The sequence below is a fragment of the Squalius cephalus genome (genome assembly GCF_949319135.1).
Source record: "Squalius cephalus genome assembly, chromosome: 17".
Lineage (NCBI taxonomy): Eukaryota > Metazoa > Chordata > Actinopteri > Cypriniformes > Leuciscidae > Squalius > Squalius cephalus.
The window spans coordinates 15,686,848-15,711,778 of record NC_137138.1 but is presented as its reverse complement, the minus strand read 5'-3'; the positions used below and the strand labels follow the sequence as shown (position 1 = coordinate 15,711,778).

Genomic DNA, 24,931 nt, shown 5'->3' with positions numbered 1-24,931 from the left:
CGTCCCTCTAAAAGCAATGCTAGATCATTTTGAGTTTCATTGATCTGAATAGATATCAATGATTAATTGCTGCTTTCTCATTTCTGACAGTTCTTTAGGATTCAGATTTTTGATCAACAAGTGAGCAGCAATGAATCTAACAAATCTATTTAAAACCTTCAAAAGGGCTCTGACTTCAGATTAATCAATAAAACACTTGTCTAAAATACGTCAGTTGAGCGTGCGTTTGAGCGAAAGAAAAAAACACATGAAAAAAGAGACATAGCTAAGCAAAAACCATCAAGCAAAGGTATTTTACAGCTCTAAATCAAATGAGCTGCCTTGCTGTCTACTCTCTACAAACATAGCTATCTAAGGCGGTATCCAAACTGAAATAAAGCTTATAAAACAAGATATGACATATTTAGACTGTTTACATAGGCAGTACAAATACAGCTGTTCACTCTGGCATTAGCATGTTGCTAAGCTAACGCCATCATAGGCTGCATAAATATTAATGAAATCATGCTAACTGCTTTCATCTATTTTTTCAGTATGTAATGATTTTTTCGCCTCAACATTTTACATCCATTTTGTTTTGGACAGACATTTTCACCAAGCTCATAATCTTTGAAGGCAATATAATGATACTGACTACAATGTTGTTATTGTTAACTAATACTAAAACTATTAAAATAAGTTTTCAGCATTTAAAATAAAGCTGAAATAAAATACAATAGAAATCTTTGATGAAAAGCCTAAAAAAGTTAAAGACTTAAAAATTAGAAATGTTGCATTGGCAACAAACTAAAATTAAGTTGACATACTAAAACAGAAATGAAAATGTATTAAAGCTAAATATAAATTATGATGCCTTAAAATGTTTTTTAGTTTTTTTTTTTTTGCAACAGGCAGCTCACTATAAGTTCCCTCCAGTCAGGCTAACCTATAGAAAATCTTAATAGGCCACTGTTGTCACAGGAGCCAAGACAACACCATTTGTCTCTAGCGTGCAATACATCAATCTTTATTTGACGAGCATTTAGTCTTTTCAGTTTTTTGTGATTACCTTCACAGCTAAAAAGCCTGAAAATGGACATAATATCTAAAAATCCTTCACAAGTCCATTGTCTCCCCTGTTCACTCATGGAACAAAAGACCCTGAAACAAAGACACTGACAGAGAGAAAGAAAAGATATTGTTTGTGTGTGAATGCTCTTCAGAAGAGGTTTTTCAGTGTTGTGGGTTGGTAGCTATTATGGAGTATTGTTTGTGTGTGTGTGTGTGTGTGTTAAGAGGATGGGTGAGCTGACTGATTCGAGTGCAAGGTCATTTGAGTTATAGCTCAGCCCTCCAGCCACCTCTGCGAACACACACACACTTTTTAATCATAGACCAAAATGGCATCCAAGGGACAACCCTCTCCTGCGGCTTGGAATTTCATGTGTGTCCGCTTATTTCGCATTATCTCATGTATTGAGAGTTCACACACTTATATGAGTCATACTGACTCTGTCTTGGCCAGCTTTGAAAGAGAAGACAAATCGGACAGCCAGAACAATCCCAGAATCAATGAACACAAACTCAGGCACCATCGAGCCCACAGTTTGGATAAATGACCGTCTATCACCCATTCCACTGGCTTCAACTCATAAAACATAGTTTTTCTTCTCTCTGGAGAGTAGAAGTGGCCAGAAATGGCAGGAGGGGAGGCAGAAAAGGAAGCGGGTGGGAGTGAGGAATGGTAAGTGGTTAAAAAAGCGTGATCAAGGACCCAAGGGGGGAAAGGCAGTGAAATATGAAGCAGCTGCGGTGAACTGCATTAAAGCTCCTAATGGCGTTTACTCATTCAGAGTGATTTGTGGCAATGTCTTCAATCACGTCAAACACGGATAGAGTAAGGAGCATTTCATTTTTACAGTTCAGGGACAACAAACAACATGTCAACGTGTGAAATCATTTGGCTCCTTCTTGATGTTGAGTGAGTTAAAGTCAACATGGAATTAAAATTGGCACCATTTACTTTCTTAATATATGTTCTTTGCCTTATTGTGCATGGTTTATCCACATGTTATTCCAAAGAAAAATAATGTTTTTATGATGTTTAATGTTTTATAAAAATTGAATAACTTGCTTTCTCTGTGAAGCATAATAGCTATTAGTTTAGCCAAGTAGCTGAGCAGTCTTTCTACCATTCAGAATTGTGGGGTCAGTATGATTATTGATTTTTTCTTTTTTTATAGAAATTAATACTTTTATTCAGGAAGGATGCATTAAATTGATTGAAAGTGACATTAAAGGATTTTACGTTGTTAAAAAGATTTATATTTCACATAAATGCTGTTCTTTTGAACTTTCTATTAATCAAAGAATGCATCATGGTTTCCACAAAACTATTAAGCAGCACAACTGTTTTCAACACTGATAAAAATAATAAATGTTTCTTGAGCAGCAAATCAGCAATATTAGAATGATTTCTAAAGGATCATGTGACACTGAAGACTGGAGTGATGATGCTGAAAATTCGGCTTTACCATTACAGGAATACATTTTAAAAACATATAAAATAGAAAACAGTTCTTTTAAATTGTGATACTATTTTGCAATATTAGTCATTTTACTGTATTTTTGATCAAATAAATGCAACTTTGGTGAGCTTATAAGGATTCTTCCAAAACATCAAAACATTTTACCAACCCCAAACTTTTGAACGTTGGTGTAGTAAATGCAGTCATTTTATACGAATTACAGTAATAATACCACCATATAAACTGAAATACATCACATCACAGAAGTAATAAAAAAGGGATAGATTGAGGAAGTATAGATTGAGAGTGCATTGACAGAGCCGTAATAAACCGTAAATAAAGTAAATCAAATCTCAAAATTCCAAAATATTCCTCACAGTCCCGTTAGCATAAAAAAAAGAGGCAGGAATCCAGATGCAAAAATAGTCTGATTATGATTAGTCAGTCTCTAAGGTCTCATGTATCACTACAACACAATGAATGTTACATTTGCACTGTCTGCACTCGATTCCTGTATTCCCACATTCCCTGCTGAGATCATTAAAAAGGTGAAGATTTTACCTTTGAAATGTTGAATTGTGGTACAGACAGTACCAATCTTAGTGTTGACTTCAATTATAACCTGTATTAATGGTCACAGGAGCTGCTGTGGGTGCAATTCAGACACTCCTTCACTGGAACATTTCACTCGTGTGTTTGAGCGAGCGTAAGTGCGAATGAGATTCTGGGTCGGGCATCGTTCCAGGAGTGAGTGAGTGAGAGAAAGGGATAATTGACTTGGACAGACTCGACACTTAGTATGCCCCTGGGCAAGACAGGCGCAGGGGGGGGAGTATCACATTCCTAGCATCTCTGGGATTCGAAATGTTACAGATAGTTTTTTAGGAAGCTGCAATGTATCGTTAACTCAGTAATGAAGCACAGGAAAACCATCATGATGCTTCAAGAAGCCACAGCCATTGAGGTTTTACAGATCTAATGTGTCCTTGTGGACTAACATTGACACTGTATGGTCGAAAACAACCCTGTATAACAATTCTCAGGAAAACAAAATCCAAAACAAAACAAAAACTGTAATTTAGTTTTGGAATTGCTGTGTCATCAGATGATGGATGATAGACCTCCATTATGGATGAATGCCTCAGGCTGACCTTTCCTTGTGCCTTGGCTTGACTAACACAGATTATTAATTATACTTATGATGAATCACGAACGATATGTTACTGATAAACATATATATTGCTCGATAACAAGCAGAATCTTATTTTTAGCACATCTGTGCTGTGTTCTAAAATTTCTCAGCATCTTGTTGAGCATGACTATAAGAAAAAAGAAAGAAAGCATGCATATATTTTTGCAACTGTAAACACTAAAGCACATAAACTACATTTAATGAAATGCATTCATTATTTAAGCATGTATTAGTCAAGTGGTTACAAACTTGTCTTACACTATTATTCAAAGTTGGGGTCAGTATAAGATTGAAAGAAGTCTCTTTAATTTACCATGGCTGCATTTATTTGATCAAAAATATAGTAACAGTAATATTGTGAAATATAACCGTTTTCTATATATTTTTATATATTTTAAAAAGTAATTTATTCCTATGATGGCAAAGCTGCATTTTCAGCATCATTACTCCAGTCTTTAGTGCCCCATGATCCTTCAGAAATAATTCTAATATGCTCAAGAAACATATCATCAATGTTTAAAACAGCTGAGCTGCTTAATATTTTGCTTGAAATCGTAATTTGTGATATATCATCAATATTCTTTGATGACTTGAATGTTTAAAAGAACAGCATTTGTAACAGAAAAATGTTTTAACATTATAAATGTCTTTTATGTCACTTTTGATTCATTTAATGCATCCTTGCAGAATAAAAGTATTCATTTTGTACCCAGCTCAACCGGTAAGGTCATTTTGACTCATTTTGTAGGTTTTATAATTCCTGTAGCTGAAACAGCAGACTAGCACAAGTTGAGCAAAACGTATATGGTAGAATTATGCATAAATAATGTAAATGGATTTACTTTAAAAGGAATTGAATGTGTTCATTTTTAAGGTTCTGTTTTAAAGGTTTAATAAAGCAAAATTAATATCTTTCCAACCTGGAATCTGCTTAAGAGCCTCTTGGGAACCTGGGAATCACAAGCATTGCAGGCCTCCTTGTCTCATTCACATTGCTATCTGCTAAATGAATAATTGCCAATGTAAACGGTGAGTTCTAAGGACTGACCGCAGGTCTTTTCCAGTGCACGCGGCCAATCCTGTTACCCAGGTAGAAGAGCGAGTCGTCCAAGGCCGGAAACAGTGGGTCCTCAAACAGCGCTCCACTCTGTAGACACTGCCTCTTGAGGGTGGAGTAATGCTGCCCCTCAAAGGCCTTCACAGACGAGAACATCTTTCAGCCTACAGAGGGACAACACAAACAGAGAGAGAGAGAGAGAGAGAAATGCCAATGTAAGACAGATGCAGTACCGAAACAGCACTAGGTGTTCTCATCACCTTCTTTTCCAGGAACATACTGTATGTGCGTATTGCAAGCATGACTTTCTAGCTTGGTGTCTGTTCATATTGCTCACAAAAACAAGTGGACTGAAATCTCCAGTTCTATAATTATTGGGTGGCTTTATGCACTTTCTGGAAGTATGGAAGAACAGGTTTTAGTAGGTTGAAACGTTTGACATATATTTTGTTTGAGGCACTTGAGCTAACTAGATATTTACAGGCACAAATGTATATTCCGTTTCGTTTTTTTGAAGTTGACCATCATGTCATTATTTGAATTCATTTTTCCATATTGATGTGATATTAAGTTTCATATACACTACTGTTAAAAAGTTTGGGGTCAGTATGAGTTTTCTTTTAAAGAAAATATTACATTTATTCAGAAACAACGCATTAAATTAATCAAAAGTGACAGTAAATAAATGTTACAAAAGATTTATATTTCAAATAAATGCTGCTTTTTAAACTTTCCATTCATCAAAGGATCCTAAAAAAAAGTTTATTCCTGTTTCCACAAAAACATTAAGCGGCACGATTGATTTCAAGATGTTAATAATAAGAAATGTTTCTTGGGCAGTAAATCAGCATATTAGAATGATTTCTGAAGGATCATGTGACACTGAAGTAATGATGCTGAAAATTCAGCTTTACCATCAGAGGAATATATTAAATATACTAAAATAGAAAATAGCTTTTTTTTAAATTGTAATATCTTACAATATTACTGTTTTTACTGTATTTTTTGATGTCTTGATGAGAATAACCAAAAACATCTTCTTTCAAAAACATTACAAAAATCTTACCAACCCCAAACTATCGAAGTAATGTATATCTTAAATGCCAAATAAAATAAAACAAACTCTATTTGCTCACTACACATTGGTCACATTGGTCAGATATCTAAGTGGGCAGTTCTGGGCCAGAATAAGCGACATTGTGGACCAAACAAAGTCATACGTGCGCACCTGGCCAGACTCCATGAGACAGAGAATCTGAAAACACAATTAGACTTGACACACAAAAGATATACGGTGACAATGAAACTGCTTTTTAGAGATTGATTGGGAGGAACACGTCCCTCTAGTCTCGACAATCTACAAGACACATTTACTCTGTCTGGCAGGAGGAGATGAAGTCACACGGCAGGAACTGTACCTGCAGAACAACCATGTCACTGTGCCCCGGCACTGCTGTGACACTTTGATTTAAATCCAAGTTGAACTGGAATGTATCATTACAGAGTTGTATTCACCACAGACACTGGTAGAGTAAAAGCGATGCCTACTGGGATGAGTGTGTCGGATTAACACCCCTCTTCCACTGACTGGGGAATACCTTTTTTTGACTGAACGAGTCTATAAGAGAGTCGTACTATGTACTATGAGACTATGAAAGTAGTTCAGATTACTTCTTATCCAGAAACGCCACATACAACACGCCATTTATGTTCAAATATACAAAAAAGGATCCTTCCGTCCTATTCTCTGCACATTTCCGACGACTTGTCTGAAAAGCATGGGCAGTCTGTCAATCACAGCTCTCTCAGAGGCTAGTTTTGAGAGCCGAGCTGCGGTGAATTATTCATCTCCGTTCCCAGACCTTCAGGAACATTAATTCTAATTTCTGCAGAGAAAACGTACAGACGTATTATCCAAGACTTCGGATAATAACAGCTCCATTAGGATGAAGCTTCTTCCATATCTTGACGATCTCGTTAATTGGCGATGATAATAATTACATCATATTTGCATGTTATACAAACAACATTATGATAAATTATGTTCATTAAAGGAATGTTGTGGATTCAATACAAGTTACATAAGCTCGACAGAATTTGGAGAATAATGTTGACCATCATTGTTGTTATTAACTAAAACTATTAGAAATCATTTCCTTTTTTATATAAAGCTGAAATAAAATAAAATATAAATATTAGATGAAAAACTTGAACAAAAAAAAAATTTATTTGAAAAAAAAAGTTGCAAAATATAAATATAAAAACAAAAACATAAAAAAAACATATAAAAATAAAATTGACGAAAGCACATAAAGTAACTAAAAACGATTTTTTTATATAAACATAAATGTCAATCAAAATGTTTATACATACTATAAATATATATAAGAAAACTGATTACCACAAATACTATTTCCATTTTATTAAAGAAAAGCTAAATCAATGTTACAGTGAGCAACTTAACATGAAGCTTATTACATGAAATCTTCTGTTGAAACAAGTGTATTATTTGTGCTGCTAAGCTGTTTAAATGATTATTTTTAAAGTTTACATTTATTCATTTAGCAGAACCTTTTTTCCAAAGTGGCTTACAGTTGAGAAATATAACAAGCAATTCATCTAAAGAGGCAATAAACATAAGCAGCACAATTAATACAAAGTTTCAGTCATCGTTCAGGTTAGTGCAAGCTAGAACAGGGAGGGATTAATGAATAGAGCATAGAGGAAGTAATAATGAAAGCATAGAGGAAATATAGTATCTATAATTTTTCAGCAGGCTGCAGTCAAGTGCTCACGGAAGAGATGATATTTCAGCTGTTTCTTGAAAATTGTGAGGGATTCAGCTGTCCGGAAATGGTTGGGAAGATCATTCCACCAGCAAGGAACAGTGAACAAAAACGTTCTTGAGAGTGATTTTGTGACTCTCTGCGATGGAACAACGAGACGCCGCTCATGTACAGACCGAAGGCTCCTTGAGGGCATGTAGACTCATGAGAGAGTGGACAGTGGAGGTAGGAGGGTGCAGAGCCCGTGGCCGTCCTGTAGGCAGGCACCAATGTCTTGGACTTGATGAGAGCCGCAACCGGGAGCCAGTGCAGAGAGATACACAGAGATGTGATGTATGTTCTCTCTGGCTCATTAAAGACCAGACGAGCCGCTGCATACTTGATCATCTGTAAAGGGTTTGATTGCACATGTTGGAAGTCCAGCCAGAAGAGCATTGCAGTAGTCCAGCCTCGAAATGACAAAAGCCTGGACGAGAAGTTGTGTTGCAGGCTCAGTTAGTAAAGGCCTGATCATCCTGATGTTGTGCAGTGCTACAAATTAATTTCCATTGTAAGTGCCTTTATTATGAACCAGATTTTTGCTTCTTTTTTTTTAAAGAAATGTGGTAATCTATTATTGTGGAAATCAACATTAGGCCACAAATGCAGTTGACTGAGCATAACTTACACTGAACCCTGACTTTTCCTTCTAAATGCTTTATAGCATCTCTTTTTTTTAGCAGAGAACTTGTGAGTGCATGGCTAGGGACTGGTTAGGTACTGGAAACGCTGTTAACTTGATTGTACAGTACACTTGACTGGAGAACCTGGGGAAATGAAAACACAGCAGTTGGACTGCCAGCACGGCAGATGGTGCCTGGCCTTGTCTCGTGACTGACTCGTGACATCAGTGAGTTGTCCACCACACAAGCAAACGGTCTCTCCTCTACACGGTCCTCATGTACAGTAGGCAGTGCTGATGCTTGCAAGTGGAATTCAAACTTCAGGGTACCAAACAGTACAACTGAAGGATTAAAGTAGCAAGAATATTATGTGATTATGCATCTGTTCAGAAGCACCATATTGGCTTTATGAATTTGCAATGTTAAAACTAAGCTGACAGATGTAATGTGCCAATTGAGACCGATAAAGGCCTTTTGACTCTCTCTCACACCCAACTTATGCACCACTAGCTCATAAAAGTTTATAAGCGGGGTAGTGAAATGATGTGGTTTATGGTCTCGGCTCTATTAAGCATTGCGCTTAATTTGAAAAACAAAAAACAAAAAACAACAACAACAAAAACAGAGTGAGACCCAGAATATTGAGTTCCTGAAGAAAATGCACAGTATGAATCCCTCGGGACAGCAGGGCCAACATGGTGCACTACCTACTGAAACTCCTACTGTGGCATTAGAAGTGTAGGTGGTAAAAAGAGAGTGAGAGCGCAAGAGAGGAAGCTGCACTGGAATAGCTGGCAGAGAAACAGTGTGCACCAAAGAGCTTGATGAAAACCCCCTCCCCTCTCCGACAAATCACCATTTCAGGGTATCCCAGCTGCGTCACTGCAGCCACCTCATGAATACATTTAGTATGTCATCTCACCAGCCATACAGTCCACCTAGAATCACCCCAGTACTCCATGACTCCTTGTGCCTAAAACATGCATTGCTGAGTCCATCACTATCGCAAAATATGCTCAATTCAAAATGAACTGCAGACAGTGTTGGATGCGTTGCTTTTGAAATGCAATCTGGTTACTGATGACAAATTGAATGACTTTAGGTAATATAATCTCAACACTTCTGGATATTACTTCTTATTTATTTGGTGTCACAAACAACAATAATTGTGTACTGTTTTGACAGAAATACACATAAAAAATACATTAACAAATGTGTTGCTCATGGTTAGTTCATGTTAGTTAATACATTAACTAATGTTAACATATGAAACCTTATTGTAAAGTGTTACCCCTTTTCTTATATTATCGCATGTTTCGATAAATAAATATTGTGCATTAAGTACTACTGTAATTAACACTCTTTTCACTAAACAATGAACTAGTTTGACTAGTAAAATAGTACTGTTTACTAACCCTGTTGGAAAATACAATTTTCACCGGAACACAGTGGCTGTTTTTTAGCTAGTCTAAGATAATCATCATTAGCTGGTAAATAAACCAGCTGCTTGTTAGTTATCACATTAATGGTGGTTAAGCTGGTTTATATAATATGGTGGCTGGCTAACCATTTAATGAACAGACTGGACCAGCAATAGAACAGAACTAGTTAGAGCAGTAAATTAGTTATTAGCCCAACTAAAGAATCAATCTTAACATGGTAGCGGTATTTTGGAACATGGAAGTTGGTTTAGTCTAAGATTATCATTAGCTGGTATGTAAACCAACTTGGACCAGTTGGTCATTCCAATTTGAGGTGGTCAGGCAGGTTTTTATAACATGGTGACTGGTCAACCAGCTAATGACAATCAACTAGAACATAACTAGTGAACTAGTTAGAGTAGTAAGTCTACTAGTAAATGTTTTGGGGCATGGCTGGTTTCTAGTCAGCCTAAGATTGTCATTATCTGGTAAACCAACTTGGACCAGCAACAAACCAGATACTAATTTGTCATTCCAGTTTAAGGTGGTCAAGCTGGTTTTTAGAACACGGTGGCTGCTCAACCAACTGACCAACTAATAACTAACTAATAGCCTAATCTTAGATCAGCTAGAAACCAGGTACCATGTCCATATAATTTGACTGTATACTTTATGGAAAACAAAATTGCTTTGCACAATGATATATAGGACTTCTCCTTGAAAGATATAAATAAATGAATAAGCAAACAAATTTATTACCATTGCGTGATTATTAATCAATAATAGTCATCTAATTCATAAAAAATATATTAAAACAATGTAATGTATTATAATTACAAATACTTCATCTGATTAGGCCAAACAGATTACATTACTACCCAAATATTGACGGAACTGCACAATAAGGTTTTGCGATTCACACACTAAACATGTCATCAGCTAATTTTGTTGCATTAACAGTTCTGGGTTAAAACACGTTATGTTCCCGCTAACGACTGAGGGACTACACTCCTAACAGACTGGTGGTCAAACTTATCTTAATAAGAAACGCAAGGCGTGGGGACAACTAATTAACAACGTGCCACGGAAAGTGATTTCCTTTGCTGTTCAAGAACAATTGGGCTCTGCTTTACCCGAACGTACCGAACAGATGCAATAGGCTTCCAGTTCACACACTGGCTTTAAAGACATGACAAATTGTGCCTGGAACAGCCAAGAATCTCCATCAAATAAGAGCGCGATATTATTATTTTTTCGCCGCTGCACGCGTCCCGTCAGGTGGCAAAATATACCTCTCGCGCTCGGAATTAACATAAATCAGCGCGCTCATCTCGTTTGTAAGGGTAATTGCAGTCTCGCATTCTAAACCGTGTCAAATTCGATCGGATGTCACACACTGCTAGTGTAATAGATCAACACGGCCTCGTTGCTTGTGAAATAATCCAATACCTGAGCACAACTCCAGTCCCACGTTGGCGTCTCTCTCTCCGGTCCTCCCGGGATCCAGCGACGTTCTTGCGGTCCCGTGCAACCGAGGCTCTTCTCCGAGCTCCAGATTACTCTCACGCGTGTATGGGAGGGGCCTACGAGCGGAGGGGGGACTCCTAGTCTGAGCATGTGCGGCGGGGTAGACACCAATGTATGCCCAGACACGCATTATGTCATTTTTGTTGAAATAGTGCCATTATTCAATAGCATTAGCGTGTAATACTGCAAGAGTAGAATTATGTTGAGTTACAGTGTAACTCAACATAATTCTACTCTTGCAGTATTATAATCAGAAGCTACTGTCCATCCCATCAGCACCATGGACAGCGGCAGTGTACATTTCTAACTTGCCACTAGGGAGACAAACTAAGCAGAGACTGAGAACTGATGGGTAAAACTACTGAGGAAAAGACGCCTGAGGCCTGCAATTATCTGCCATAACATACAATGCTGTGAATCATGAGGATAATTTAATCACTAAAAAAAGGAATTGGCCTGAACTTTACATTTTCTTAACGCAATGAAAGGCACGTTGTCTGCGATTGGATGTTTAGAGCTAGGATAAGCTAGTGGTGAACCCAGAAAAAACACAGCTGGATGGCTTTTTCAGATTGTAGTCATATTTTCACCTAGGGTGTTGGCGTCAAAGGTGACGAATTTTAAAAGATGCATTTAAGTTGCCCAAGATCACAGACATGCATCTGACGCATATAAATTAGCAACACAGAATTCTGCTCATTTTACTCCTCTATTTCTTTCAAAGTTCATTTTTATTAATTTCATAGATTTGTGAAGTAAGGCAGGGATATTTCAGCATTTTCTCAGCATGATGTGTGTTGAGATCTAGTCAGTCATCCAGCAGGCCAGGCTGGTCAATGAGCTGAAATCAGATATGGAATCCTCCAAAGGAGTGCTAGTGTCTAAAAAAAAAAACGTCCCAGAGTGCACTGGGCGTGGTAGGCTACGCCATGTAGATAAACGTGTTAATGTCCGTCTCATCCCGTTTGATGTACTTCTGTTCTATCAGCCACTCGATCTGCTCTTTGATCATCTTTTTCTGGGGAAGAAACATGTTCTTTAGGATCTCCACCAGCTCCGTCTGAAGCTGGGCATTGCTGATCCTCTTCCTCATCTTCATAATCTGAATGATAGCTTCCTGTACAGAGTGAAGAAGAGGAGTTTGGTGACAAATGAGGTTTCCTTCAGTGTTAGCATGTCTGAGAAATGTCTAGACTTTAATGTTTCTCATGCTTTTATAGTAGACAAGTAGAAACTGCCAGCATATGAATATCTTTACAAAATGTAAAAAAAGGAAATGGGTAAGTTTGACCAGATGGTACCCAGAAAACATCCTTCAAAACCATTTGAAAAACATCTGAGGATGCACCTCATGAAATCACTATATAATTCCCATACCTGTATCATTGTTTGCTTACTTCACTAAAGTAAGTGAAGTAAAGTAAGTAACTTCTAAAATGTGGAAAATAATATAATAAAGAATCTAACACACACACACACACACACACACATTGGGTTTCCATGTTTTAGGAGGACTTTTTTTCATAATGATTTTTATACTGTACAAACTGTATATTCTAACACTACGTCCTACCCTATAATGTATAAGATGCTTTCATCATGGGGACCAAGGTGAACATTTGGTCCCCACAACATAGGGTTTACCAGGACCAACCAACCATCCATCCATCCATACATCCAGACAGACAGACAGACAGACAGACAGACAGACAGATAGATAGATAGGAGTGTCAGTGATAGGTTCAATAACTCCAATACCTGTGTGCGTAGTATCCTAAGTTGCACGATGCCCTCATTTTCTTCTTCACGCATTCTCTCTGTGGTGAGTTGTAATCGACCAATCAAATTGATCTTCCCTCTTTTCTGGACCTTTGAGTTTTTTCTGTGCAGAAGAGATTATTTCATTGAACTGAGCTCTGTTAAAACACGCAATTAAGAAAAATATAGTAGTCCAGCAATATTTGTAATTAATAGATTAATAACCTTTTATGTATACACCATTAAATACCATTCAAAAGTTTGGGGCCAGTAAGATTTTTGTTTACCAAATTTTTCTTTTTTTTCAGCAAGGGTGTTTTAAATTGATCAAAAAGGACAATAAATACTTTTTTCATTATATTTCAAATAAATGTTGTTCTTTTGAACGTTTTTCATCAAAGAATAAAAAAAAAATCCACAAAAATATGAAGCAGCATAACTGTAACTGATAATAATAATAAATGTTTCTTGAGCAGCAAATCAGCATTTTAGAATGATTTCTCAAGGATCATGTGACACTGAAGAATTAAGTAATGATGCTGAAAATACAGCTTTGCCATCACAGGAAATTGTTTTATATATATATATATATATATATATATATATATATATATATATATTAATGTAGAAAATTGTTATTTTAAATTGTAATAATATGTCATATTCACTGTATTTTTGATCAAATAAATGCAGCCATGGTCAGCATAAGAAACTTACCGACCCCAATCGTTTAAACGGTAGTGCATGAAATGTGATGAAAATATACTTTCTATTATGATTCATTAACACACATTTTGTAGTATTGTTGAATCATCAAATGCAAACAGTGATGAGTGTCCTTACATTAAAGAAAACTCTTGATTGATGTAAAATACAGAGCCTTCCGCAAAGTCTTTAGGAGAGCCCACCACAGGTTCATATGACAGCACCTGACGCTTTAGTTTGGGGAAAGCTACAAGAGACTACAGATTTAAAAACAACAACAAACAACCAAAAAAAGGTTAGGTAGTATTCAGCAACCAAAAGTCAATGTCATATCAGATCCCTTCATTTTCATTCCAAAGGATCAGACCATATTCATCCCATTGCTAACAGTGAATTGTTTTAAGGGAAATGTCATCAAAATAAAGACTCTGTTACCCAGAGGGTCCGGCGCAGCTCAGCGTCTGGAAGTTCCGTGGCTAATTTCAGATTCTCAAAGCTGATCCTCTCTCTTGGCCTTTGGTTCCAGGCAAACAGCACAGCTAACTGGAATGTCGTAACTTCTAAATCATACTGCCCAACTTCATTCTTGAATGTGATCTAGGGATAGAAGAGATGTTCCCTTGACATGAAGGACCTCTATAAAATGTCAAATTTGAGTCTCCAAATCCAGTGTTGCAAGAAAACTGACATTTCAAAGACTAAATTAAAGTTTACAGCAACACAATTCACAGTAGTACAACTTGTGAGCATCAACGTTCAGCAGTTTTTTCAAGGGCTGTAACCAGAAGTCCCACTCAATAATTAGAGATGGCCAAATTGTTCATCCCCAATATTTGACATTCTTGAAGCTGTTCTGCTGTACTCCTTTACGCACTGGTCTGTTTGTTAGGATGATTAAATGTTTTAAAAGTTAGTCTACATTTTTAGGCTGGTCTACATCATCACTCATCAATGTCAAAATGATTGCGATGGCCAATCCAATCAAAGAAGGCGGGCCTTACTGTTCACAGAAGACGAGTGTGAATTTCAACACAATGCTTTAGTTTTAACGGCGTAAGTAAGCATGGTAACATGCAAGTAGCAAAACATTCAATATTATTTAAATGTTCAAGGACTGACAGTAATGTCCAATGATGCAAACTACTCAACTTTTTCATGAAATTTCACTGTTTTGAATGATTCATGTAATTCATAACTGAATGTGACGAGACAAGAAACATTTTGACATAGACATACGAATAAGAGTGAATGTGTGCATTTTTTAAAATAAAATATAATTTCCAAATAGTTTAATTTGATAACATCACAACGACAACTGGACCTAGAACTTCTTTCGCTGTTCTTATTTCTTATTCTTTTTTGCCTTTATAGTCTTCATGGAAAACTTCTGGTTTTGGCTCTCCCTTATTTTCACAGGAAGTAGAGCATGCCGTTATGCAAAGGGCTTAAGCTGAAGATGCCACTCACAATGCCATTGGACATCAGATGGTGCCAGTGTAATTTTCTGCCACTGTGATTTTTCTTGTAAAACTCCTCGACTTCAGGAATGAGATCTTCTAGTTCGGTGGGCAAAGATACAAACACTTTCTCTGAACTCCGAGACCATGCTCCCGCATTCAGGATCTTTATATTGACAGAGTCGGCTATAGTGTCAAGACATAAATAAAAATTAGTTTGAATGTACAATAAAACAGTTCAGAATAGAGGCCTGCACTCCCGCAAGACCCAACGCAACAGAGTGTGGCGCGGGACAAGATTTGATGGGTGAATGTGTGTGCGGGCGGTTAGATACTCATATGTGTGTGGGCAAGGCTTAGTCTTCCCCTGTTTGCTGCTACTTCTGATCACTTTTAGAGGGAAAAGCTGCCCATAACTGCATGGTGTAGTTTTCTCCGTAGTAATAGCATATTGGTGAAAAAGCGATCCAGTGCATATCTGTCTTTGTGCTCTGGAGAGCGTCAAAGGTTTCTATTTACATTTACAACACATTTTTGCAGCGTTGAGTAAATCTCCAACATATCTGTTGATTTCTTGAACGCAATGGCCAATCAGAGGTGTTTAAGTTAGTCAGAATCCACTTACCACTCAAACCGACTGAGTTTTTGTTCAGTGCCGAGTTCTGCACGCTCGCGAATCCTCTCATTATAACAAACAAAGTGTAGACATTATGAGATATTCATTGTGCAGTCAGCTTAATTGATTATAACGTAACTTTCTGAGACCGTGATGAACTAAAATGAGTTGTAAAACGAACTGCTTTTTAGTGATTATAAAGGGAGCGCTCTTTGCGCGCCTTCTGCAATGCTAATCACACATGTAGTAGCCTATACTGTACTTGCTTTTCTGTTCAAATTAACAGTGGTTTGTGAATGTAGATGCTTTAATAACAAATAATATATCGGGAGTGTTTATGCTGAGTTGTGTTGGTCGTTGCTAGGTGGCCAAACTTGAAATTATTTCATGGATGTACTGAAAAAATCTGTTACGTTTTACCTGAGGACTTTTGTGGGCGGTAGTGGGACAAAACATGAATGTTGCGGGTAGGAGTGAGAGAAGGTAACATTTTTGCAGGAGCGGAGACCTCTAATTCAGAAGCATCATAAGACATATCATATCTGACCTGGTAATGCAAGTTTGTTGTGTTTATGCATTTCTTTGAAGGATTGATTTAAGTCTTCTGATACTTTGATGTCCTGGAACATTCTGGCGAGCTTGTTCACGTAATCTGCTGGCATACCAACCTCCTGTACAGACACAAAAGTCACTCGATAGAGATTCACTAAAAAGACTTTCATCAATAATTACAATCGCGCTCTCAATTCCTCTTACCCTGAGCCACTCCACCATGTTCTCTTCAATCTCACTGTCTGCAGAAATGTCAAGAATAAGCCTGCGAGTCAAGTGCGCTTTGTGGTACCTCATGAAGACATCTTTGTTCTGAACATACTTTAGAACCAAGAGCTGTAATCAGGAGATGAAAATAAATAATTAACACATTGCATCTGATTTGGCAGTTGTGAAGAGAGACGTGCAAAAAACACTGCCACAATAAAATACAAATATTTAGTGGACACTCCACCTACTCACTCACCACTTCCTTCAGCTTGGCCTCTATTTCCTCTGATGTGAGTTTCTTGCTCAGTGGAGTCTTTCTAAGGAGCATATCACAGTAATTGGCCAGCAGTTCTGGACATTTGGACTCTGGTTGTGTTTTTAGACCCCCACTGCAAATAAAGGACAAATAATTCAAACCAAAATCACAGTAATTCAAATATATCCCAGATCTACAGATAAAAAAAGCACTTTTTCAAAAGATATATATGTATATATTGAGATGTCTTACCCTTTCTGTTTTAGAGGGAGCTCTAGTTTAAATATTGTTGCGTCATTCACTACTGCTTTGTATGCCTGCGTAAACATGCATGTATAATATGGTAATAAATAAGAATGAAAAATGGAAATCCCCTCCTCTCCACTTCACTTTTCAACGTGAAAAAAAGATACAATATTTTGGGGTCAGTAAGATTTTTTGGTCACACTTTAGTTTAGGGTCCAATTCTCACTATTAACTAACTAATTACTATGACTTTTGCCTCAATAAACTCCTAATTACTGCTTATTAATAGTTAGTGAAGGAGTTGTTAAGTTTAGGTATTGGGTAGGATTAAGGGATGTAGAATATGGTCTTGCAGAATAAGCAGATATTTTATTTTTTATTTGGCAAAGCTGAATTTTCAGCATCATTAATTCAGTCTTCAGTGTCACATGATCCTTCAGAAATTATTATAATATGCTGATTTGGTGCTCAAAAAATATTTCTTATTACTATCAATGATGAAAACAGTTGAGCTGCATAATATTTTGGGGTAAACCTTGATACACTTTTTGTTCAGGATTCTTTGATGAATGAAAAAAAACATAAGCACAATATTTATAAAAAAAAAATGTAAATGCATACTTGCTGAATAAAAATACTTTTTTTTTTTTTTTTTTTAAATCTCACTGACCCCACCTTTAGTAGTGTATATTTTTTTATACCTATAGATTATATGAATATATTGTATTATTATTTTGTCCAATAAAAATACAAATATTTTTAATAACATTAATACATTTTATTTTCCTGTGAAGTCTTTAACACTGAATGGTTTGGATTTCTTGAGACTTACTTTATCCCTGGCTGTTAGGAAACGTGGGTCATCTTGGAATGCATCCTTAACTAATTTACTAAAGCGGTTAAACAATGTTAGGAGTTGCTCGACATATTTTTCAGAGTCCTGCAAAAATAAAACATCAATAAGTCATAAAGAGCATTAATTAAGAATTTTGAGAAACAGTTTGGAGCCATATTATGCATTTTAGGGATGTGCGCCACGATTAATTTCCATAATTTTATAACGACTAGTCGATGAAACCCCCAGATGACAGTCAAAAACAGTTTGTATCAGTGATCCATTTGAATAGCCTACTTAATCTATAAATCAAACAGTCAAATCCCATACTGAATTCACTGAAAAATAGATCAAAAAAATGTATTTGCTGTTATATGACAGGAAGCTCACACTCCAGACCGACATGACTATTTGCCGAGGCTTTGGATTACAGGTAATAATGCTGTAAATAATGTTCAGTTTCTTGCACAGACTGATCGTTTCACTTCATAAGACCTCAATGTATCGTCTGGAGCCACTGGTATTAATTTTGTTTTGCCTGTATATGTTTTTTTGACTCTCACAGTGATGGTAGCTGTCGACTTGCATTATAGGAATCATCAAGGACTATGGTTTCAGCTAAAAACCTTCTTTACTGTTCTACTGAAGAAGAAAAAAAGACACCTACATCTTGGATGACCTAAAGGGGTGATTAAATTAATAGAACATTTTCATTTTTGGGTAAACTATCCCTTTAATCAACTTTAGACAATTTAGACATATTTATTCAAATCAACTGAATCACAGGCAGTTCAGGACCAGTAAGTACAAGCTTAATAATATTTACAGAATTCCTCAAATAAAAAGTCCGTATTGCACCCACCGCTTGCACATCTGTGTTTGAATGTAGCCTTTGTAAAAATATAAAGCAAAGCATAAATTTGCAAAAAAACCCTAGCATTTCCAATGTCGACTAGCAGCAGCGGTTTCGTTTAGTAGACTAGTCCCACACATCCCCAAAGCATTTGCGTAAAAATAATCATACAAATTCATAAACAAGGATTAATAAAAATGAATGACTTCTTAGGTCATTCAGTGATTGCCTAACAGCAACTGGACTTGTGTAAAGGATCCATGATGCAACTGCAGCTACTGTCTCTACTCACTGAGGTAATGGTCTCCGCTGTGGCCACCATATCAGCCAGACCTGCATTCAAGATATGATCCTCCAGGTCCTTCAGCATAGGCTCAATCCCACTGGGCACTTTGTCCATCAGCGAGAACATGAGGTGCAGCTCTGTGGAAACACACTTCAATTACATTAAAACATACAGAAAAAGTAAAAACTGTAGAAAAACATGAAGTTCCTGTCTATGGAGCTCTAATGCCAAAATGCACATGAATTAAAGCAAGTATTCCTGATGCAATCTACAAAAATGTGGGATTTCCTTCCCTTTACATGTAACAGTTGTATGCTGTTGTGTTTGTTTACAGTGTAAATGGGTTGGTGGATTAGCACACAAACACACAGATGGTGAGATGGGTGGGGAGGTGTTGGCAAGATATAGATGGGAACTGGGTCCCATTGCCAACCTGAACTTGCTGAGCCTTTGGTGCCAGAGCTCCTGCCGTACTCACTCTCTGTCTCGTTCCGCTTGATCATTCCCGGACATTCGGCCAGGATTGTCTCTTTGAACGACGTCACCAGCGCATTCACACAACACTCCATTAGCTGAATGAACGCAAAAGGCACAAACTGAGCACCCGTTGTTAGTATGCGAAAAAGACAATTGCGCACTACACGCAGAGCATTATTTAATAATGCGGCACACCACGGGGTCTTGTTTTGGAGCATTTTTGGAGCACGGAACACTCACTGCCTGGACGGAGTTACATTCACGTCTGGTTTCCAGATATCGGAGTGCACGCTTCTCCTCTTCTCTTAACTTGCCATCTGCCTGTCAATCAAAAGCGTCAACTGGGATAAACAACTCTCAAATATTGTGACACATAATTATGACAATTCAGAAATGTGCTGTGATTTACCGTTCATACACATAAATGCTTGTCAAACAAACCATGAGAGTTGAAAGCTGTAGTGTCAACTAGAGTTGTCAAGATACTGGAACTTCTAACTTCAATATAACACCTTGAGAAATATCGATATTCTATACCATTTTTGATAATACAGGAAAAAACTGCAACAACATTAAGGGTATAAAACCTGAACAGTTAAGAAAATACTTTGACTATGTTGTTGCCTTTGGCTTGCTCAGTTGGGGATATTTTGGGAATATTTAATTTAATTTTATTAATCAATAAATTTCACTAGAAACAAACCTTGTTGTATTATTTTAATTTAATACTGTGAAGCTGCTTTGATACAATCTGTATTGTGAAAAGCGCTATACAAATATACTTGACTTGACTTGACTATGGTCAAAAGTACATTATCAACTGAAACTCAAAATCAAGATATCCAGTTGCTCTGAAGGTGATTATATAATAATAATAATAATAATAATAATAATAATGATAATAAAAAATTCTAATATTATTTCAAAGACAGAATTACACAACTATAATACAACTGCATTGTTAAATAAATACATATATTTCATAATACGTATATTAATAATTTTACTTTACATAAAGCATTTCCTTACTTGTAAGAGTTAAACCCTCAAGCTTTCATTTTGGCAAGAAATGCACCTTCTCATTACATATCTAGTGAAATGCTGTAATTATATGTTCACAAAAATGTTGGAAATCACTTGAACGTGAAAAAAAAAGCGTTAAGCGCATTAAACTCACAGCACAAGCAGAGATGGAGTTCGCAACATTTATAGCAAACTGAAATGTTCTTCAGGCCTGTTCACATAAAGAATGATAACTACAACTATGTCAACATTAGCGTTCACACCAGCGGACGATATCGTTCTGTTTATTCTAAGCGCGCTGAAGTCGTCTGCTGCTTTAAATGCTCGAGCTCTTTAAAGCAGGATGGATTCTGATTGCTGTCAATGAGTTCATCAGCTGAAAAAAAAAATTCTGAAAGTGATTCCAGTGATATCATTTCTCAGTGCAGTTATCGTTATGGTATGGAATTGGAATCTGCTATTCTTTTATATTTAGAATGATTTTTTAGAACGTACAGTTCTCGTCCTTGGTGTGAACGGGCCTTAAAGGGGTGGTATAATTTTCACAAGATGTAAAATAAGTCTTTGATGTCCCCAGAGTGTGTATGTGAAGTTTTAGCTCAAAATGACAACATGTAGAATGCAACAGGACATTTCTGAATGGTTAGTTGATGAATTTAGGTAGCTTATGTGTAGTTATCTTCTAGTCCGATTAGTATATTCTGTCTTGATAATCTATAAATTGCGTTCCCGGGGGGAGGGGTTTATGTAAATTGAAGGGTTTGTGATGTCACTAACCCGGGAGGAATGTCGTGTAGTCCCTACCAGCCGTTTGTTGTAGTCCTTAAAAAACGATTTCTTTAAAAGCAAATATATTCCTTTGCTTTGAACTTTGAGCTTCGTAACTTTACAGATGTTGTTTATGCTCAAACAGCAACATTACACATTAACTAAAGTTAAAAAAGTGTAATCAACCACCCCTTTAAGATGCTGAAAACACAGAATCATGAGCTGCTTGAGTGTAAGGGTGTGTTCACACTTGTAGTTCATTTGGTCTGGACCAATTAAAAACATTTAGTCCTGGTTCGCTTAGCGTTCAGATTGGCATTTTTAACACACAACCTAAATGGGTCAGCTTTTATTACGTATTGCCTATTTTGAGATAGAATTTACCAAACATCCAAAACAATGCTGTGTGCTGGGCTAAATGCACTCGTATGTGCGTAGCCTACATATGATGGTATTTTGACCTGCTGAGAACTTGTGAAGAGCTTATAAAATGTATAAAGTAGTTAAAACAGCGGCAGGAATCCCTCAGTCACTCACACAAACGAAGATCTGCTGGAGATGTGGTTCTGATGCCTGTACTGAACTGTGATGGGATTGGGCAACTTCACGACTATAGGCCAATTCACAACAAACAATGCCAAACAATTTCATGAAATTCATCAGAATTTCATGAAAAATAACTGTCATGTTCACACTGCCCCAACAGACACTGACAAACGCTGATTGAACATGTTCAGTCAGATGAAAACAAACCCCAACCAATGCCGACAGAGGTAACACACTGATCCAACAAAACCCAACAAACTGGTTTGTTGGCGTTCGTCTGTGCAGTGTGAATTTGCCTTATGATGAGAAAAATCAGGTATGCTTGAGCATTCTGTACTTTATAGGGTTTAGTTTAGTTTGTTTACGTTTCTTTGGTCCATGCTGTGTTCATATATCGTTTGAATCGCTCCAGAGTTCGGTTGGAAGCGGACCGAGACCACTTTTTGTTTGGTGCGCACCAGGGTTCAGATGGCAACGTTCAAGCTTATTCAAATGAACTGCACTAACAGAGCAATCGCAACAAGGTTCGTTTTATTCGAAACAAACATGCCAAGTGAGAACACACCCTAAAAGAACACAGTGATGCTTTCAAAAATCCCGCAACTGACTATATAAATGAATAAAACCATTTCAAATATTCAGAATCGATATACTCACATATTTCATATAGTTCTGAACGCCGTTCTGTTGCAGATAGGAGGGTGCTTGTGTCTTGTAGAACCTCTCTGTGGAATCCAGATATGCCTTCTCAAAATTCTCTCTATAGATCTGGAGCTTGTCGTCAGTGTTGGAACACAAATTCACTGCGAGACAGAACAAAAGACAAGAGTGTCCATCAGGAGAGGTCCATCTAGACAGAACCCGAGTGGCTTAGCATTATGATAGCTTTACCATATGACTCGCGCACTCCGATGACAAGCTGCGAGTCGAACGCTTCTCCTAATCTCTCAGCATGGACCAGTTTCATGGCACTGTCCTGGAGCCGGTTCTTTATATTACAGAATATAGACTCGTTCCATGTGTCTAGCATAAGCTTTAGCAAAAAAATAAGGAAACAATTGATTAGGATAGATGTGCATCTTAATGTTGTGCATGTATTGTTACAATAATAACAACTGCATTTAAGTGATAATATAGAAACCACCTTTCTAACAATACTGTCTTCAACACTGGACTTCTTATTGCTCCCCTGGTTGCCCAGCAGGGTGATCTCTAACTTGCAGAAGGGCTTAGGTAGAATATCACACTGTGTGAAGAACTTCCTCCACTCCACAATGTAGGCTTTAAGCAAAGCCGTGTCATCCTGGTGACTGAGTACTCGCTGAAGTAGATCAGAAAGAGACTCAGCATGCATTGATTACAGGACTGGGATTCCAGCAATTTATTTCTCCAGAGATATTTAAATATGATCTTCACTTTATTATAGTAGGTGCAAAAGTGGTATACAGTACGTACTGCCTGTGCTTGCTTGATGAATTCTAGGATGTCTTCTTTCAGTGCCTGGTGAATTTTTGCCGGGCCTTTGTCGTCCCATAAACACACTGCATGGACGTCTCTGCAAGTCAAACACAGTATCAAGAGATGATCTAAAATCAGATTCTACTCATTGTGCAACAATCTAACCTATGCTGTTAGTGCAAGTTGATATTATTGCAGTGACAATAAGACCCGAAAAAGCACCATTAGTTAAATAAATAAAAGTCTGGATGTACAGTACACTGACTTCTTGATATTTATGTCAGGCCAGACTATGTCACATCGAAGACAACTTACGAGAACAAATCGAACCACTGCTGCTTAGTAACTGACTCCTGACGGAGTAACTTCAAAACAATGGGCCGCATCAAATCCCATTTGTCTTCAAACTGCAGGGAGCCTTTATTCTGAGAAAGGAGATCCAGGACAATAAACAGTTCTTTAAAAATATGTTATGGGTTTTATGCATTTAAAAAAACATTACATTTCATTAATTTTACATTATAGCAAAAATGTAAAACACTAACAGAAGGCACAGTGCAATTAATATGTGTAGATAGATTATTACAGCTTTATCATGCAATATAATAAATGTAGATGGATTATTACAGCTTTATCATTAGAGACCAGAGGCACCAGGTGAGCTTCGAGCTTGACATAAACCAGATATGCACAGGCTGAATTATGACATTTAAATGATTCACTTTTGGTTTGCAATTTTATTCAAGAAAAAAATATATCTATATTTTACATTGTCGTGATCCACACAATGCAGTCCCATGATAGCAGGTAGTTTTATGACTGTTAATTGTGCAGTGAAGAGAGACATCCTAGAAAAGAGCTCTGAAACCCTAAACATTATAATAGCTCAAAACCTCACGAGCTGCAATGAACAACTCGAACAATGTAGTTTCAAATGAACGCGTCATGTTTAGCGATCTAATTAGAAGCCCACAGTCACCGGCTCATAGGATCGCTGTCATAACACTGTGGGAGACGCAAACGATGCAAAATATTCTCACATTGTGGGACCTCCTACCTTCAATAAATTAGACGTCGCCATGTTTCTTCAACTTGAACCCCGTGTAATCTCGCGATGTTTGAGAAGGTTTGGTTGCTAGGGAGCATTACGACAGACTGCATCAGCAGCAGCACTGTCTGATACATACTGCTGTGCTGTTTATATGCATTTAAGATATATAAGAGCAGTTTATGCTTACATCTTTTGTCTATTCTGTACGTACTAATTTACACCATAGACTGCTAGAATTTATTTTGTTATCGGATTACACGATTGTTTTTATCATCATGCCATTAAGTAGTGCCAGTGAGAAAAACATTTGATAAACAAGGAATATTGACATTTAATCTAGCAGGGTCAAACAAACTGTCCTGTCCTTGGTGATAATCTGGACTGGAGTCGGCATGCCTGATTGAAGGACAAGATGAGTTCTTTCCCATAACAATCTGAAGGCCGACCAGCTGCAACTGTAGTTGATATAGACTCGTTTTGAAATCACAATTCTCATTAATCGTTGATAGAAATAAATGTAACGGCTCAGTTAAACATGGCGTTTAACTATTAACTATTCATCTTTAAAATAACTTAAGTACATTTCTGATCGATTTGATCCATAGACAGTATGATTTGATCCCCATTACATGTTCATTGCACACAACTTCCGTGTGTGCTGCCATTGGTCACAATTTAAGAA

The 24,931-nt window shown here is 37.1% G+C and overlaps 2 protein-coding genes across 4 annotated transcripts in view; both read right to left on the bottom strand.

The window, feature by feature from the left end:
• Positions 1 to 11,173, bottom strand: part of capn5b (calpain 5b) — a 29,643-nt gene extending 18,470 nt beyond the window's left edge. For both annotated transcript variants that reach the window (XM_079846599.1, XM_079846600.1), the window contains exons 1-2: positions 11,075 to 11,173; positions 4,748 to 4,920 (exon numbers count right to left, since the gene is read on the bottom strand). In XM_079846599.1, the coding sequence (XP_079702725.1) occupies positions 4,748 to 4,912 (165 nt within the window). In that variant the 5' untranslated portion in view covers positions 4,913 to 4,920; positions 11,075 to 11,173. The remainder of the gene's footprint in view (positions 1 to 4,747; positions 4,921 to 11,074) is intronic.
• Positions 11,174 to 12,064: 891 nt separating this feature from the next.
• On the bottom strand, positions 12,065 to 24,906 carry cul5b (cullin 5b). 2 transcript variants are annotated; one of them, XM_079847826.1, is made up of 19 exons: positions 24,256 to 24,906; positions 23,514 to 23,623; positions 23,196 to 23,295; positions 22,885 to 23,061; positions 22,632 to 22,773; positions 22,398 to 22,543; positions 19,644 to 19,724; positions 19,360 to 19,498; positions 18,933 to 19,063; positions 17,785 to 17,892; positions 16,959 to 17,023; positions 16,707 to 16,839; positions 16,445 to 16,576; positions 16,236 to 16,359; positions 15,083 to 15,258; positions 14,051 to 14,212; positions 13,754 to 13,872; positions 12,911 to 13,034; positions 12,065 to 12,269 (listed from the first exon to the last, which is right to left on the bottom strand). In XM_079847826.1, exons 1-19 carry the CDS (start codon positions 24,277 to 24,279, stop codon positions 12,075 to 12,077), a joined length of 2,388 nt encoding a protein of 795 aa, XP_079703952.1. In that variant the 5' UTR covers positions 24,280 to 24,906; the 3' UTR covers positions 12,065 to 12,074. The 2 variants fall into 2 exon arrangements, with proteins under 2 accessions (XP_079703952.1, XP_079703953.1); XM_079847827.1 differs by having other exon boundaries at positions 19,405 to 19,498; positions 24,256 to 24,354.
• Between the last annotated feature and the right edge of the window lie 25 nt (positions 24,907 to 24,931).

Bases quoted from the DNA above. Each gene is read 5' to 3' on its own strand.
- cul5b (XM_079847826.1), bottom strand. From the start codon at position 24,279: ATGGCGACGTCTAATTTATTGAAG. The intron at 23,624-24,255 runs GTAGGAGGTCCC...CTCCTTTCTCAG, and splicing joins CGACGTCTAATTTATTGAAG to AATAAAGGCTCCCTGCAGTT. The intron at 17,893-18,932 runs GTGAGTAGAGAC...TTATTTTTGCAG, and splicing joins CAGCGGAGACCATTACCTCA to GACTCTGAAAAATATGTCGA.